The 15,241-nt window shown below is 42.3% G+C and overlaps 1 protein-coding gene across 1 annotated transcript in view; it reads left to right on the forward strand.

Annotated features, from left to right (window-relative positions):
• The first annotated feature begins 4,971 nt into the window (after positions 1–4,971).
• LOC138952596 (protogenin-like) overlaps positions 4,972–15,241 on the forward strand; it is a 40,092-nt gene continuing 29,822 nt past the window's right edge. The window contains exons 1-4 of the mRNA XM_070324287.1: positions 4,972–5,071; positions 7,578–7,729; positions 10,314–10,437; positions 11,632–11,760. Of these exons, the coding sequence (XP_070180388.1) occupies positions 4,972–5,071; positions 7,578–7,729; positions 10,314–10,437; positions 11,632–11,760 (505 nt within the window). The remainder of the gene's footprint in view (positions 5,072–7,577; positions 7,730–10,313; positions 10,438–11,631; positions 11,761–15,241) is intronic.

Below are 15,241 nucleotides of genomic sequence, written 5' to 3' on the forward strand. Positions count from 1 at the left end.
TGGCCCGGGTCCTCCGTCTTCAGCATTCGGGGTTTTCTGTCGGGGTTACCTCACCCTTAGCTCATGGCCCGTACGTCCTACCCTGAGAGCACAGGGGGGAGGATTTTACGGGAGCCAGTTTGGTCCGCGGCCGCAAGCGGCTGATCTCCATATCTGAAGACCGTTCCCCTATCCGCCACCCGGGGACGCGCTGGGTTGGGGGTGGTCGCCCCACTGAAAATCCCACACTGGGTTAAGAAAGATCAGCCTGTCCCAGGGCCGAGTGGTAACGCACTTGCGCTCGGAAGCGAGAGGTTGCGAGTTCGACCCTGGGTCAGGGCGTTAGCAATTTTCTCCCCCCTTTCCTAACCTAGGTGGTGGGTTCAAGTGCTAGTCTTTCGGATGAGACGAAAAACCGAGGTCCCTTCGTGTACACTACATTGGGGTGTGCACGTTAAAGATCCCACGATTGACAAAAGGGTCTTTCCTGGCAAAATTGTATAGGCATAGATAAAAACAAAGTCCACCAAAATACCCGTGTGACTTGGAATAATAGGCCGTGAAAAGTAGGATATGCGCCGAAATGGCTGCGATCTGCTGGTCGATGTGAATGCGTGATATATTGTGTAAAAAATTCCATCTCACACGGCATAAATAGATCCCTGCGCCTTGAGTCCGAGTCTGGAGATACGCGCGCGATATAAGAATTCATATAAAAATAAAAATGAAAACTCAACTTGGTATCTAACACTATTTCTGAACACTGTAATCACTTTAATCAATGTTTGTTGGTGTTCCATGCTTCAAATTGAGCTTCAAAATGGATACAAAAGGATTTTTTTCCAAATTTTTTCACAAGTAAAATCACTATGTTTAATGTTCTATTTTGCTTCCCTATTTCTCTTCTTCAGTTTGTGATCATCAGATGTTATTTTGTTTACATTTTCACAATACAATATTGCAACTTATTCAGTGGTGTTTGCGTGAAAAAATCTGATACCTATGCTTAAACATCAGTCGTTATCTTAAAATTTTGCCCGTTAAGCCCTTTATATTTTGTATTTTCCTGATAAAGCAAACATTGAACTAACAGAAAAAGTAACTTTTAAAACTACCTAATCACTTTGAAATTGGGCCTCCATAGTATACTCCAGCCTTAAGACTCCCTCCTTTTTAAGACTCTGTAATCTCAGATGTTCTGTTCATAACCTCTGTAAATTTACCCCCATTTTAAGACTCCCTCCTTGTTAAGGTGTAGTTTCCAGAAGAAAGTTAATTTAAACTAAGAGTGTATGTTGCTGTGTGCAGGAAGGGGAGGGGGGGGTGAGGGGTTGGGAGGGGGGGGGGGGGCGGGGGCGTAGCTGTGGTGCCACCGTGAGAAAGTTAATTGTGAGAGATAACAGATGTCGGTGTGTGGTCAGAGTGGTCTAGCACATGGGGAGGGGAGGGGAAGGGGGGAGGGCGGTGTTGAGGTAATAGGAGAATGAGCAACGAATAAAAGGGAGGGGGGAGGGGGGCTGTAGTGGAGGGTGAGAGGCAGAGATATAGGTTGGAAGGAACCGTATGGGTTCAGTCCGTTTCCCAACAGCAAGAGCGCAGCAGGACCCAGCAAAGTGAAACATTATGGCGTTTTCGTTTAGTGAATGGGCGGAGGAGGGCGAACTTTCTGAGGAAGTTTTAAATGTGCTGCAGACGGAAAATCTGCAGTCAAAAAGGGCGCTTGTGCTTGTCTATGAAGAGGACATAAAAGAACTAAAGCTGAAGAAAGGGGACCGTCTTCTCCTCACAGCGGCTGTGACTCCCTCCTTGTTAAGACCTTGTTTTCTCAGATTTATGAAGATCTTAAAAGGCGGGTTCCACTGTATTTGCAAGGAAATGTAGCTCTTACACAACCCATGCAGAATAATTGGTATTTTTTACATTTAGTCAAGTTTTGACTTAATGTTTTAACATAGAGGGGGAATCGAGACGAGGGTCTTGGTGTATGTGTGTGTGTGTGTGTGTGTGTGTGTGTGTGTGTGTGTGTAGAGCGATTCAGACTAAACTACTGGACCGATCTTTATGAAATTTGACATGAGAGTTCCTGGGTATGATATCCTCAGATGTTTTTTTCATTTTTTTGATAAATGTCTTTGATGACGTCATATCCGGCTTTTCGTGAAAGTTGAGGCGGCACTTTCACGCTCTCATTTTTCAACCAAATTGGTTGAAATTTTGGTCAAGTAATCTCCGACGAAGCCCGGACTTCGGTATTGCATTTCAGCTTGGTGGCTTAAAAATGTATTAATGACTTTGGTCATTAAAAATCTGAAAATTGTAAAAAAAAAAAAAAATTTTATAAAACGATCCAAATTTACGTTCATCTTATTCTCCATCATTTTCTGATTCCAAAAACATATAAATATGTTATATTTGGATTAAAAACAAGCTCTGAAAATTAAAAATATAAAAATTATGATCAAAATTAAATTTTCGAAATCAATTTAAAAACACTTTCATCTTATTCCTTGTCGGTTCCTGATTCCAAAAACATATAGATATGATATGTTTGGATTGAAAACACGCTCAGAAAGTTAAAACGAAGAGAGATACAGAAAAGTGTGCTATCCTTCTCAGCGCAACTACTACCCCGCTCTTCTTGTCAATTTCACTGCCTTTGCCATGAGCGGTGGACTGACGATGCTACGAGTATACGGTCTTGCTGCGTTGCATTGCGTTCAGTTTCATTCTGTGAGTTCGACAGCTACTTGACTAAATGTTGTATTTTCGCCTTACGCGACTTGTTTTATATTGTCAAGTATCTGGTTTTTTGACTCACATGCGAAGCAAAAGTGAGTCTATGTACTCACCCGAGTCGTCCGTCCGTCCGTCCGTCCGTCCGAAGTTTTTGAGATTGAATACCTCACCTATATATGATATATAGGGCAAAGTAAGCCCCATCTTTTGATACCAGTTTGGTTTACCTTGCTTCAAGGTCAAGGTCACAGGAGCTCTTCAAAGTTGGATTGTATACATATTTTGAAGTGACCTTGACCCTGAACTATGGAAGATAACTGTTTCAAACTTAAAAATTATGTGGGGCACATGTTATGCTTTCATCATGAGACACATTTGGTCACATATGATCAAGGTCAAGGTCACTTTGACCCTTATGAAATGTGACCAAAATAAGGTAGTGAACCACTAAAAGTGACCATATCTCATGGTAGAAAGAGCCAATAAGCACCATTGTACTTCCTATGTCTTGAATTAACAGCTTTGTGTTGCATGACCTTGGATGACCTTGACCTTGGGTCAAGGTCACATGTATTTTGGTAGGAAAAATGTGTAAAGCAGTTCTTAGTGTATGATGTCATTGCTAGGTTTAGTTGTTTGACCTTGACCCTGAAGGTCAAGGTCATATCAAGGTCAAGCATGTGAGTCGTATGGGCTTTGCCCTTCTTGTTTTTGTTTTTTTTTGACCTCAGTTGCATGCAGGCTGCTGCAACCCTTTTTTTTTGGGGGGGGGGGGGTCATGGATCTCTTTTTTTTTCTACTTCTTTCCGCTTATCCTTAATACCTAGCCTGGACATGTATTCATATGATGGACAGTTTTTTTTTCTTTTTTTTTCTTCATTACAGTTACTCTATCGTCACAGCTGTTTCATTCACCTTTGCTATGTCTAGTAGTTTGTGCGTTTGTTTGCGTGTATGTGCGTTTGTGTGTGTGTGTGTGTGTGTGTGTTGTTGTTGTTGTTCCCATATTTCTGTTAAATAATACCATTTTCAGCGGGACAATACATAACAAGTTAACTTATTAACTTGTCAAGTATCTGTTAACTCTTTTGTCATTTACAGTCGAACCTGTCTATATAACCACCGTCAAAGGGGCGGGGACGTAGCTCAGTCGGTAGCGCGCTGGATTTGTATCCAGTTGGCCGCTGTCAGCGTCAGTTCGTCCCCACGTTTGGCGAGAGATTTATTTCTCAGGGTCAACTTTGTGTGCAGACTCTCCTCGGTGGCCGAACACCCCCCCCCCCCCCCCCCCCCCCCCTCCGTGTGTACACGCAAGCACAAGACCAAGTGCGCACGAAAAAGATCCTGTAATCCATGTCAGAGTTCGGTGGGTTATAGAAACACGAAAATACCCAGCATGCTTCCTCCGAAAGCGGCGTATGGCTGCCTAAATGGCGGGGTAACAAACGGTCATACACGTAACATTCCACTCGTGTAAAAATCACGAGTGTACGTGGGAGTTTCAGCCCACGAACGCAGAAGAAGAACACCGTCAAAGGAACCAAACCTAAAGCGGACCTTTTATGATCATTATATAGACAGGTTTGATTAACTCTTCTCTGAATGCACAGAGCTGTTAACTCTTCTCTGATTGCACAGAGCTGTTAACTCTTTTGTGAATGCACAGAGCTGTTAACTCTTCTCTGATTGCACAGAGCTGTTAACTCTTTTGTGAATGCACAGAGCTGTTAACTCTTCTCTGAATGCACAGAGCTTGCACAGAGTTGTTAACTTTTCTCTGAATGCACTGAGCTGTTAACTCTTTTGTGATTGCACAGAGCTGTTAACTCTTTTGTGATTGCACAGAGCTGTTAACTCCTTTGTGATTGTACAGAGCTGTTAACCGTTTTGTGATTGCACAGATCTGTTAACTCTTTTGTGATTGCACAGGGCTGTTAACTCTCCTTCGATTGCACAGAGCTGTTAACTCTTCTCTGATTGCACAGAGGCGCTAACTCTTTTGCGACCCCCGTGGCGCAGTGGTTAGCGCATCGGGTTGCGGGCCGGGAGATCGTGGTTCGAATCCCATAAGGGGTGCGTGGGTTTTTTCGAGCTTCGATCGGCTCCTACCCAGAGTGGAAGTGCTAAAGTTCCAATGGGGAGGCTGGGATCACACAGCCGAGTGTCATTCACTTTACAAATGCGATTGACTCTGAAAGCGCGAAAAAAAAACCCAACTTGTCTAGATTCTTGTGACCCTTCCTGCTCAGGGCTCTCATGGTGACCTTGGTCCCAGTGTTCCTGTTCCAGCCATTCCTGAATATTCTGCTGCCAGCCTGGGATGCTCCAGGGGGGTTGACGGAGGGACGCAGTGGCGGTCTGCTCTCTGAGGAGACGCTCACTCAGTCTGGCTCCGCGACTTAACAGTCAGTGTCGTAAGTAGAGGGCTTAGTAGGTAGCGGTGCCTGTGTCCCTGGCCAGGAACAGGACCAATACTGAACACCGTCGAAGTGACTCAGCAGCAGTGCAGTGTCATTTTCCGAGGGTAGCCTACCGCAGCGGCCTGACATCCTTCCCTGGAGTGTCTGTAAAATTAGTGAGGGTGCCCTGGGCTGAGGTGCACGAAGATCGAAGCGGGTGACAACCATTGGGTGGTAACTTGGTGAGAGTTGTCACCTTCTTGGGGGCTAACCGACTTGGGTCTCTCCCTCCCACTTGGTCGCGGTGCACGAAGCCGTCTCGGTCATTTACCCTACTGTGTCGGAGGTTATAAATAGATTCGGGAAAGTGACTTCAGTGGCCTTAGTGCGCATGCGCTGATCATGGTGTTTACCGTGGAGCCATCGGGAATCCAACGGAAATAAAAGAAAACTTGACTATAATTATCAGAAAAGGGACGGGCAGTGACCAAAAATAAATGATACAATATTTGTAAATGTGGATAAGCACTGAGGCGAAAAACTAACGTGTGTCTGTTTTTGAGCGCTTTTAGGGCACATCAATTAGGGTTGGGGTTGGGTGAAGAGGGAGATGCACAAAAAAAAAATAAAAATACTGTGAATTTTGGTTATTTTTATCAAAATTCTCTTTGTTTTATAAAGTTATATCTGAGGTTTCACAGATTTTCAATGTGCACTGATACACTGGCCTCGAATGAATCCCTCGGTAATGCTTTTAGGTCTACGACCGAACCAAAATCATCCTGTTTCTTAATGTTTTGAGCAATGGGTCTTTTTTTTCTTTACATTTTAATTCAGCTTCATTCTACTCAGAAGAAATTCTTTCAATGTGATGACAAAAACATTAGATAGACGTTTGCTCGGAGAACGTTTGTCAACACAGCAACATTTAAAAAAAAAAAAGGAGGACGATATAGATTGTTAAATAAAAGGATCTGTGCTTTAGCATTCTGTCTCATCGTCATTGTTAACTGTTGCACTTCACACACACACACACACACACACACACACACACACACACACACACACACACACACACACACACACACACACACACTTTTGCTCCAGTTACAATCATGTACTTTGTAAGGCTTTATTCAAGTTTGTCTCTTGTTCTTAAACATCCGAATTCAAAGCACACGTCTGAGCTGAGAATATATACATGAATGTCTGCCGCCATTCAATGTGAAATAATGTTGATTTGTGATCCAAACACTTCCGAAAAATGCTGGATCGTGTGTCTTCAGTCAACCGGCGCCGCATCATCACAACTCCACCCCTGCCTGCCTGCAAAAATACAAACATAGATGGTGACACACACAAAATTCAACCCAATTTTTGTTTTTATAATTTCTACATCCGTTGACCGAATTAGTTATCATTTGGTGTTTATTAACTACAGCTTATGCATGACGAAGGTCAACAAAGTTGTGAGTTTACATGTTAAATGGAGGGGTACTTTGGAACACTTTTGAAAGAAGCTAAAGAATCGGACCATGAAACCTACAAACAGGAAACTTCGTGGAATGGTGATGAACAAAGTGAAATTCATGCACAGCAACCATGAAGATATTCGCCGAACACGATTGACTGGAAAAATGACCCCTTCATGGTAGAGTCACACTTGCGCAAAATTAACCGATGACAGGAACGCAATCCTCTATGGGGATGCCCTCCTCCTGCCTGTAATGGCTGTACTCAAGTCACTGATTGTCTAAGGTTGTTTATGGTATACTACGTCCTTCAAATAACCCCAAAAATATCAATCTTGAAGAATTAAATCGGGTTCGTTAGTCTACCGCTCCATTTTAAACCTCGAACTGTTGAGTCCATCCCCGAATTTGGATTCTTTTTCGAAAGACAACCAAAGTCAGACCATTTCACCTACAAAATAGCATCTTTCGGGACTAGTCATGCCGAAGCTGAAATTAATGTACACCAAGTATGAAGTATACGAAATACCCTTACTTTCTTGCAGACACCTCAGTTAGCTATCATGCATGCAACTGACTCAAGAAGTCTCACTGGGGAGTTGGAAACTGTGTCGTCTTCAGCCGATTAATAAATTACAATATATCAGTAAACACACACACACACACACACACACACACACACACACACACACACACACACACACACACACACACGCACACACACGCACACACACAGAATTACAGTCAGCATTGCAAAAAATAAAGATGAATTTTCTTATACATAATGCCAAAGAAGGCAAATTAGTCTGATTTTTGAATTTAAACGAATGATGCAAACAGAGCAGAAGGAACAAGCGTCGGGACAAGCAGAAAGAGGATAAAATAAAATAAAAGAAGAAAAAAAAATAATAAAAAAATCTTTTGTGAATGCACAAAGCAGTTAACTCTTCTCTGATTGCACAGGGCTGACATCTCTTTTATGATTGCACAGAGGAGCCGGTGATTGAGAACAGCTCCCCCAGTCGCTCCTATCCCCTGGCCAGCATTATCAAGTTCAGCTGTCATGTTGCCGGGCAACCACCCCCCACCCTCCGCTGGCTCAAGAACGGGCAAGAGATCACTCCGGTTCGCCACCGAGTAGAGGTCAGTGTGTGGGTCGTTAGTATAATGATAATGTCGTTAGTATAATGATAATGATAATGTCGTTAGTATAATGATAATGTTGTTAGTATAATGATAATGATAATGTCGTTAGTATAATGATAATGATAATGTCGTTAGTATAATGATAATGTCGTTAGTATAATGATAATGTCATTAGTATAATGATAATGATAATGTCGTTCGTATAATGATAATGTCGTTAGTATAATGATAATGATAATGTCGTTAGTATAATGATAATGATAATAATGAATGACTTTTTTTCTCACAAATAGCTCCAAGCACTAACCATTTCAATGCCAAAACATTAAAAAAAATAAAAATTTAATTCGACAACCGGCAAATAACCAACCAAACGAACTGTTGTGCAAAAGCATACAAATCACGGAATATATAAAAAAGCAAAATGAACTAACGGCACACTTAGTGTGAAACAAGATCCATCACATGGAAAAACAGCACACATTCAGGATTACAAAAACAAGTGAGAAAAAAACACATTCCTAGAAACACACGTAAGTAAAAACTGAAGTTTTCTCAGATGTTTTTGAAGCTAGAGCCTTGAAATTTCACACACTTGTAGGTTTTGATGATCACCAGACATGGCCAAAATTTGGCTTGTTTTTGTCACATTCGTCAGCATGAAAATAAAACTGCATCATAATTATTAAAGCCAGCGAAGATTTTAGGGAGATCTCGGATTCAGGATTGCATGAGGATTGTCATGATAGTGGTTTTATTTTGGAGACTTTAGTGTATGTGACATATGTGAGCCTCCACCACGAAATGAGTCGCATGTCACCTCGTTCGGTTCTGCGCTAGGCTTGATATAAGTCCGGGGAGTGTCTGGTAACAGTGTGAGGGTCACCTTAGTCACCTGCTTATAACTCAAACTCAAAGTTTTCGCTCTTTTCTCAAACGGTTTTCACCACTGGATAGAGCATAAAAAACTCTGTAGGAAAATGTAAAAATATGAAAATGCTGCTAAGGTGACATGCGACTCATATGTGCGATTTTGGAATGTTATAAAAAATGGTGGCTTTTACAAGAGGCTTGAAGCAACATAGGCTATTTGAGGAGACAATGTGATGTACTTATCAAAGCTAAATTGCAAGATTAACTTTCATGTACCTACCTATGGTAGGTCAACTTGCAGAGAGCACTGGACTTGTGATTCTCGGGTCACATGTTTAAAGGTGGTCGTCTACATTTTTGCTTTTTTTCAATAATCTTATGGTTAGATTTAGCTAAAACGTTATGACAGATGATGAATGAACCATGGGGAAAAAAGTTATAGAAAAAAAAAGATGGAAGTTTTTATTTTGGGAAAATGTTAGTAACACTTCCAATGTTTTATTTTCCATGTGCAGAGACCAAGTGCTTTGCCTATAAATATCGACTAATCAAATTCATGTCACTATACTGACAGCCACGCCCACACAATCTCAGCAACAGTTTGACACTGGGTATTGGAGCTCTGTCCACGACTTTTTTTAAACAAACGAAATGCACAGTATTCGAGAGGAGTTTTGCCATCGGCATTAGCCAAATAAGGATATCCTACTATGCTGGAATACTATAATGAATTTTCAAACGGCTAACCTGGCTTCGTCCTTCCTGATCGAAGGGGGGGTGTATTTTTGATATTTGCAGGGAATAGACTCAGTATTGTAATGGTCAAATGTCTATTTTTGTATAAACATGTAGAAAAGGAGCTTTAAATCCAAGCGGGGACAGACACAGGTCTACTTTTCACAATGGTATCCATGCCCCACCTATGCGTTACTGCTGTGGCGCATACAAACTCAAGAAACCTGTCATTTTGCCAAAAGTGCAGGTGACTGACTACACTTAAACAAGCACACACCTGGGTTGCTGCTAGCTTTCCAATATGACCAAGTGACCAAAATTTCTCAGTAAAGTCACATGAAATTAAATGTTTGTGCAGACTGAACAGAAAGCAGAGCTGCCAACTGTTGCGCTACGCTGTTGTGTCAAGTCTAGAATTGCCACGCTCAAACAAATAATCACAAGCATGCAACAGTTTGCTCTTTCTTGCTGAAAAGTGGCACCGCAGACACTCTATTGGTCATTATGTTTCTTTTTTCTAAATAAACTTTTTTAGAAATGTTAATATTTGTGCACAAAATAGCCTAGATGTGGATGTGCAAATTCATTTTTAGACAATGCTACACTAACATTTGCTTCGCTAAACATTTAAAAAAAAAAAGTAAATTGCTACACTTGAGTTTGTACAAGAGTTGGCAGGTCTGAGAATGCTTCAACCTTTTTTTAACAATTTTTTTTTTTTTTTATTAATTTATTTTTTTTTTTTTAACATAAACTTCTGTCTAATGTTTAACTCTAATTCCAATAAAATACGTAAGTCTAACTTCTTCCCATACTTAAATTTTCCTATGGTCATTTTTGTTATCAAAATACAATAATTTATAAAGTAAATTTGATCGTTTTTAAATTTTCATTCCAAAAACCAAATAATATATCTGTTTCATCCAAGGAAAATGCTTAAACCTAATTGCTTTCACTATTTTTCCTCCTACAGTTTCTGAAGGACATGATGTTTATCTACCAAGGCAACCAGGCTGACTCAGGGTACTACCAGTGTTTGGCAGAGAACCAAGTGGGCTGGGCCCTCAGCCTAGTTCGGGTCGTCATCAAACTGGAACGTAAGCTTTTTCAGTCTTTGTACTGTTTTGTTTGTTTGTTTCTTTGTTTTTGTAAGACCACCAGAAATCTGAGAAAACCAATGTCATGTCTTGAACATGATGGGGTCTTCTTCTTCTTCTTCTTCTTCTGCGTTCGTGGGCTGAAACTCCCACGTACACTCCTGTTTTGCACGAGTGGAATTTTACGTGTATGACCGTTTTTACCCCGCCATTTAGGCAGCCATACGCCGCTTTCGGAGGAAGCATGCTGGGTATTTTCATGTTTCTATAACCCACCGAACTCTGACATGGATTACAGAATCTTTTTCGTTGCGCACTTGGTCTTGTACTTGCGTGTACACACAGGGGTGTTCGGACACCGAGGAGAATCTGTACACAAAGTTGACTCTGAGAAATAAATCTCTCGCCGAACGTGGGGACGAACTCAAGCTGACAGCGGCCAACTGGATACAAATCCAGCGCGCTACCGACTGAGCTACATCCCCGCCCATGTTGGGGTCTGAAAATGGGGGGAAATGTACAGAGGTTCTGAACAGGGCGGGGTGGTGTGCTGTTCCACTGTTTTTGTTTTTGTCACTTTCTCTGTTACTCACTTTCACTCTCTCTCTGTATCTTTTCTTTTCTAACCGGCACGGTTGGCCTAGTGGTAAGGCGTCTGCCCCGTGATCGGGAGGTCGTGGGTTCGAACCCCGGCCGGGTCATACCTGAGACTTTAAAATTGGTAATCTAGTGGCTGCTCCACCTGGCGTCTGGCATTATGTTATGTTATGTTATATGAAGTCTTATATCGCGCGCGTATCTCCAGACTCGGACTCAAGGCGCAGGGATTTATTTGGGGTTAGTGCTAGGACTGGTTGGTCCGGTGTCAGAATAATGTGACTGGGTGAGACATGAAGCCTGTGCTGCGACTTCTGTCTTGTGTGTGGCGCACGTTAAATGTCAAAGCAGCACCTCCCTGATATGGCCCTTCGTGGTCGGTTTGGCGTTAAGCAAACAAACAAACAAACAATCTTTTCTTTTCTCCCCCCCCCCCCACCCCCTCTCCAAGTACAATGCTTTTACAGTGGGGACCCCCTTTTTAGGGCATCTCTATTTAAGACCTAAGAGATACTGTAAATGAATATAACTGTTTGTTTTGTCAACCATTAAACGTTCCAACAACCTACAATTCTTGTTTTTTGGTTGTGTTTTCAGTGGAGTCGCCATCACCGCCACACAACCTAACAGGGGAGGCCATCTCCAGTTCTCGCATCAAGGTGCTGTGGCAGTACGAACCCTCCCCCGACCTCATCGGCTTTACCGTGCACAAGGGTCTCGATCACGGTCAGTACCTTTTTTGACTCCAAGATATTTATTTTAAACCCACCATAGTCCTCATAAAGTAAGTTAAAGCCCATCCTTAAGTATACTTCGCGTTGTCGACTTCGCCTAGTTAAGGACAGGCTTAACGACTTCGCCTAGTTAAGGACAGGCTTAACGACTTCGCCTAGTTAAGGACAGGCTTAACGACTTTGCCTAGTTAAGGACAGGCTTAACGACTTCCAATAAAATCTTTATTCTCTGCCCCGTTTTGAAATACAGCTTTCCAATAACACCGATCGTATGTGCTCTTTGTTTTGCATGTATGTCTTGTGTTTTGTCTCCCCCCCCCCCCCCCCCCCCCGCGGGTTAGGGGGAAGAATTTACCCGATGCTCCCCAGCATGTTGTAAGAGGCGACTAACGGATTCTGTTTCTCCTTTTACCCTTGTTAAGTGTATCTTGTATAGAATATAGTCCATGTTTGTAAAGATTTTAGTCAAGCAGTATGTAAGAAATGTTAAGTCCTTTGTACTGGAAACTTGCATTCTCCCAGTAAGGTCATATATTGTACTACGTTGCAAGCCCCTGGAGCATTTTTTTTATTAGTGCTTTTGTGAACAAGAAACAATTAACAAGTGGCTCTATCCCATCTCCCCCCCCCCCCCCTTTCCCCATCGCAATATAACCTTCGTGGTTGAAAACGACGTTAAACACCAAATAAAGAAATTGTGTTTTGTCCCCCCACATAGGATATTGACTCTACCTGTCCAAATATAGGCCAATTGGTCCTTAGAGGACCTACTGATCAACTAGTCGGTTGACTATTAGGGTTTAACTGACTATTAGGGTTTAACGTCCTCTTAGACCAACTGGTCTATATTGGGACAGGTATTGGTAATACGTTGAAGATATGGTGTGATACTTTGATTCGAACAAGCCCTCTGTGGCTGTCTTCTTCGACACACCAGCATTGGGTTTGTCTCGTCAAAGTATCGAAATACGATCATGATAATCGGAGACGAGAGATGATGCATGCGTGTCTGCGTGTTTTCCAAGCCCTGAGACTTTCGCTGTGAATGTGGGATCTTTTTCGTGCGCATGTGTGCACACGGGGGTGTTCGGACACCGAAGAGAGTCTGCACAAAGTTGACTCCGAGAAATAAATCTCTCGCCGAACGTGGGGATCGAACCCACGCTGATAGCGACCAACTGGCTACAAAGCCAGCGCGCTACCAACTGAGCTACGTCCCCGCCCCCATCAGGGGAGTCTTAGTAATGAGCAGTATTGGGCCAGCTGTGCCTTGACAAACAAATGAATGTTGAGTTTTTCTCAGATGTTTTTGTAGCTAGAGCCTATACATTTTACACACTGGTAGGCTTTTGATGATCTTCAGACAACTTTGGCTCATTTTTGTCAAACTTGAAGGTCACAGCATTAAAGTGTTTGCTGGAGAAGATTTATTTTATCTATGGGATATTCGTGGGATGAAATAACTAAATGAATTGATGCAAGTTGCAAGGGAGTCAAGTTTGAATCAATGAGAAGAAAATCACCATTCTTTTGACCATTATTTTATGAAGTCAAGTACCACATTTTTGTTGTTGATTCATATAAAGTCATATACCGTCGAACCTGCCCTTAAAAGACCACCTGTCTAAGGAGACCACCTGTCTAAGGAGACCACCCCAAAGTATCCCCAAGGGTTTTTACTATATATACATGACCTGTGTAAAGAGACCACCTGCCTGTCGAGACCAAAGACCACCCAATTTCGGTCCCAAAACACAGTTTCAACCTGTCGTGGGAGACCACCCGACGTCTTTTCCAAAACAAACCCACTTGACATTACAGGGCAGAACATGAGGACAAGTATGGTCCATGACAGTTTAATGTTCTGACCTGATCTCATTGAGGCGTGACAGTCACTCCTCCACCCCCCTCCGCACATGGCTGAACAAGAAAGCAGCGAAGCAACAACTGTGACTTAATAATAATAATAATAATAATGGACATTTATTAATCGCCCCTTCTCACAAGAGCTCACGGCGATTTACATATTAATTTCTGCCGTGTGAGATGGAATTTTTTACACAATACATCACGCATTCACATCGGCCAGTAAATCTCAAGCCATTACGGCGAATATTTACTTTTTACGGCCTGTTATTCCAAGTCACACGGGTATTTGGTGGACAATTTTTATCTATGCCTATACAATTTTGCCAGGAGAGACCCTTTTGTCAATCGTGGGATCTTTAACGTGCACACCCCAATGTAGTGTACACGAAGGGACCTCGGTTTTTCGTCTCATCCGAAAGACTAGCACTTGAACCCACCACCTAGGTTAGGAAAGGGGGGAGAAAATAGCGGCCTGACCCAGGGTCGAACACGCAACCTCTCGATTCCGAGCGCAAGTGCGTTACCACTCGGCCACCCAGTGGACACAGAGGCGGTGAATCGCTGGCCTGTGACAGAGACAGAGGCGGTGAATCGCTGGCCTGTGACAGAGACAGAGGCGGTGAATCGCTGGCCTGTGACAAGACACAGAGGCGGTGAATGGCTGGCCTGTGACAGAGACAGAGAATCGCTGGCCTGTGACAGAGGCGGTGAAGCAAACTTGATCCATTGTTTGCAACCTGAACTCCTGATTAGCTTCAACAAAAGGTTACACCTCCACTTGTCCACCCCAAATAAACAGCAATTGTTCGGAGGACAAATGAGAGGATGTCGAAAATCTTTTAACTGCGCTGGCATAAAAACCAAGCCGATACCCGCCCGGAGGATAAAACAAGTCGCGTAAGGCGAAATTACTACATTTAGTCAAGCTGTGGAACTCACAGAATGAAACTGAACGTAGTCCGCTGCTAGTGCAAAAGGCAGTGAAAGTGACGAGCCTGTTTGGCGCGGTAGCGGTTGCGCTGTGCTTCATAGCACGCTTTACTGTACCTCTCTTCGTTTTAACTTTCTGAGCGTGTTTTTAATCCAAACATATCATATCTATATGTTTTTGGAATCAGGAACCGACAACGAATAAGATGAAATAGTTTTTAAAACGATTTCGGAAATTTAATTTTAATCATAATTTTTATATTTTTAATTTTCAGAGCTTGTTTTTAATCCGAATATAACATATTTATATGTTTTTGGAATCAGAACATGATGAAGAATAAAATAAAAGTAATTGTAATTACAATTTTCAGATTTTTAATGACCAAAGTCATTAATTAACTTGTAAGCCTCCATGCTGAAATGCAATACCGAAGTCCGGCCTTCGTCGAAGATTGCTTGGCCAAAATTTCAATCAATTTGATTGAAAATTGAGGGTGTGACAGTGCCGCCTCAACTTTTACAAAAAGACGGATATGACGTCATAAAAGACATTTATCGAAAAAATGAAAAAAAACGTCTGGGGATATCATACCCAGGAACTCTCATGTAAAATTTCATAAAGATCGGTCCAGTAGTTTACTCTGAATCGCTCTACACACACACACACACAGACA

This window comes from Littorina saxatilis, linkage group LG17, assembly GCF_037325665.1.
Source record: "Littorina saxatilis isolate snail1 linkage group LG17, US_GU_Lsax_2.0, whole genome shotgun sequence".
Taxonomy (NCBI): domain Eukaryota; kingdom Metazoa; phylum Mollusca; class Gastropoda; order Littorinimorpha; family Littorinidae; genus Littorina; species Littorina saxatilis.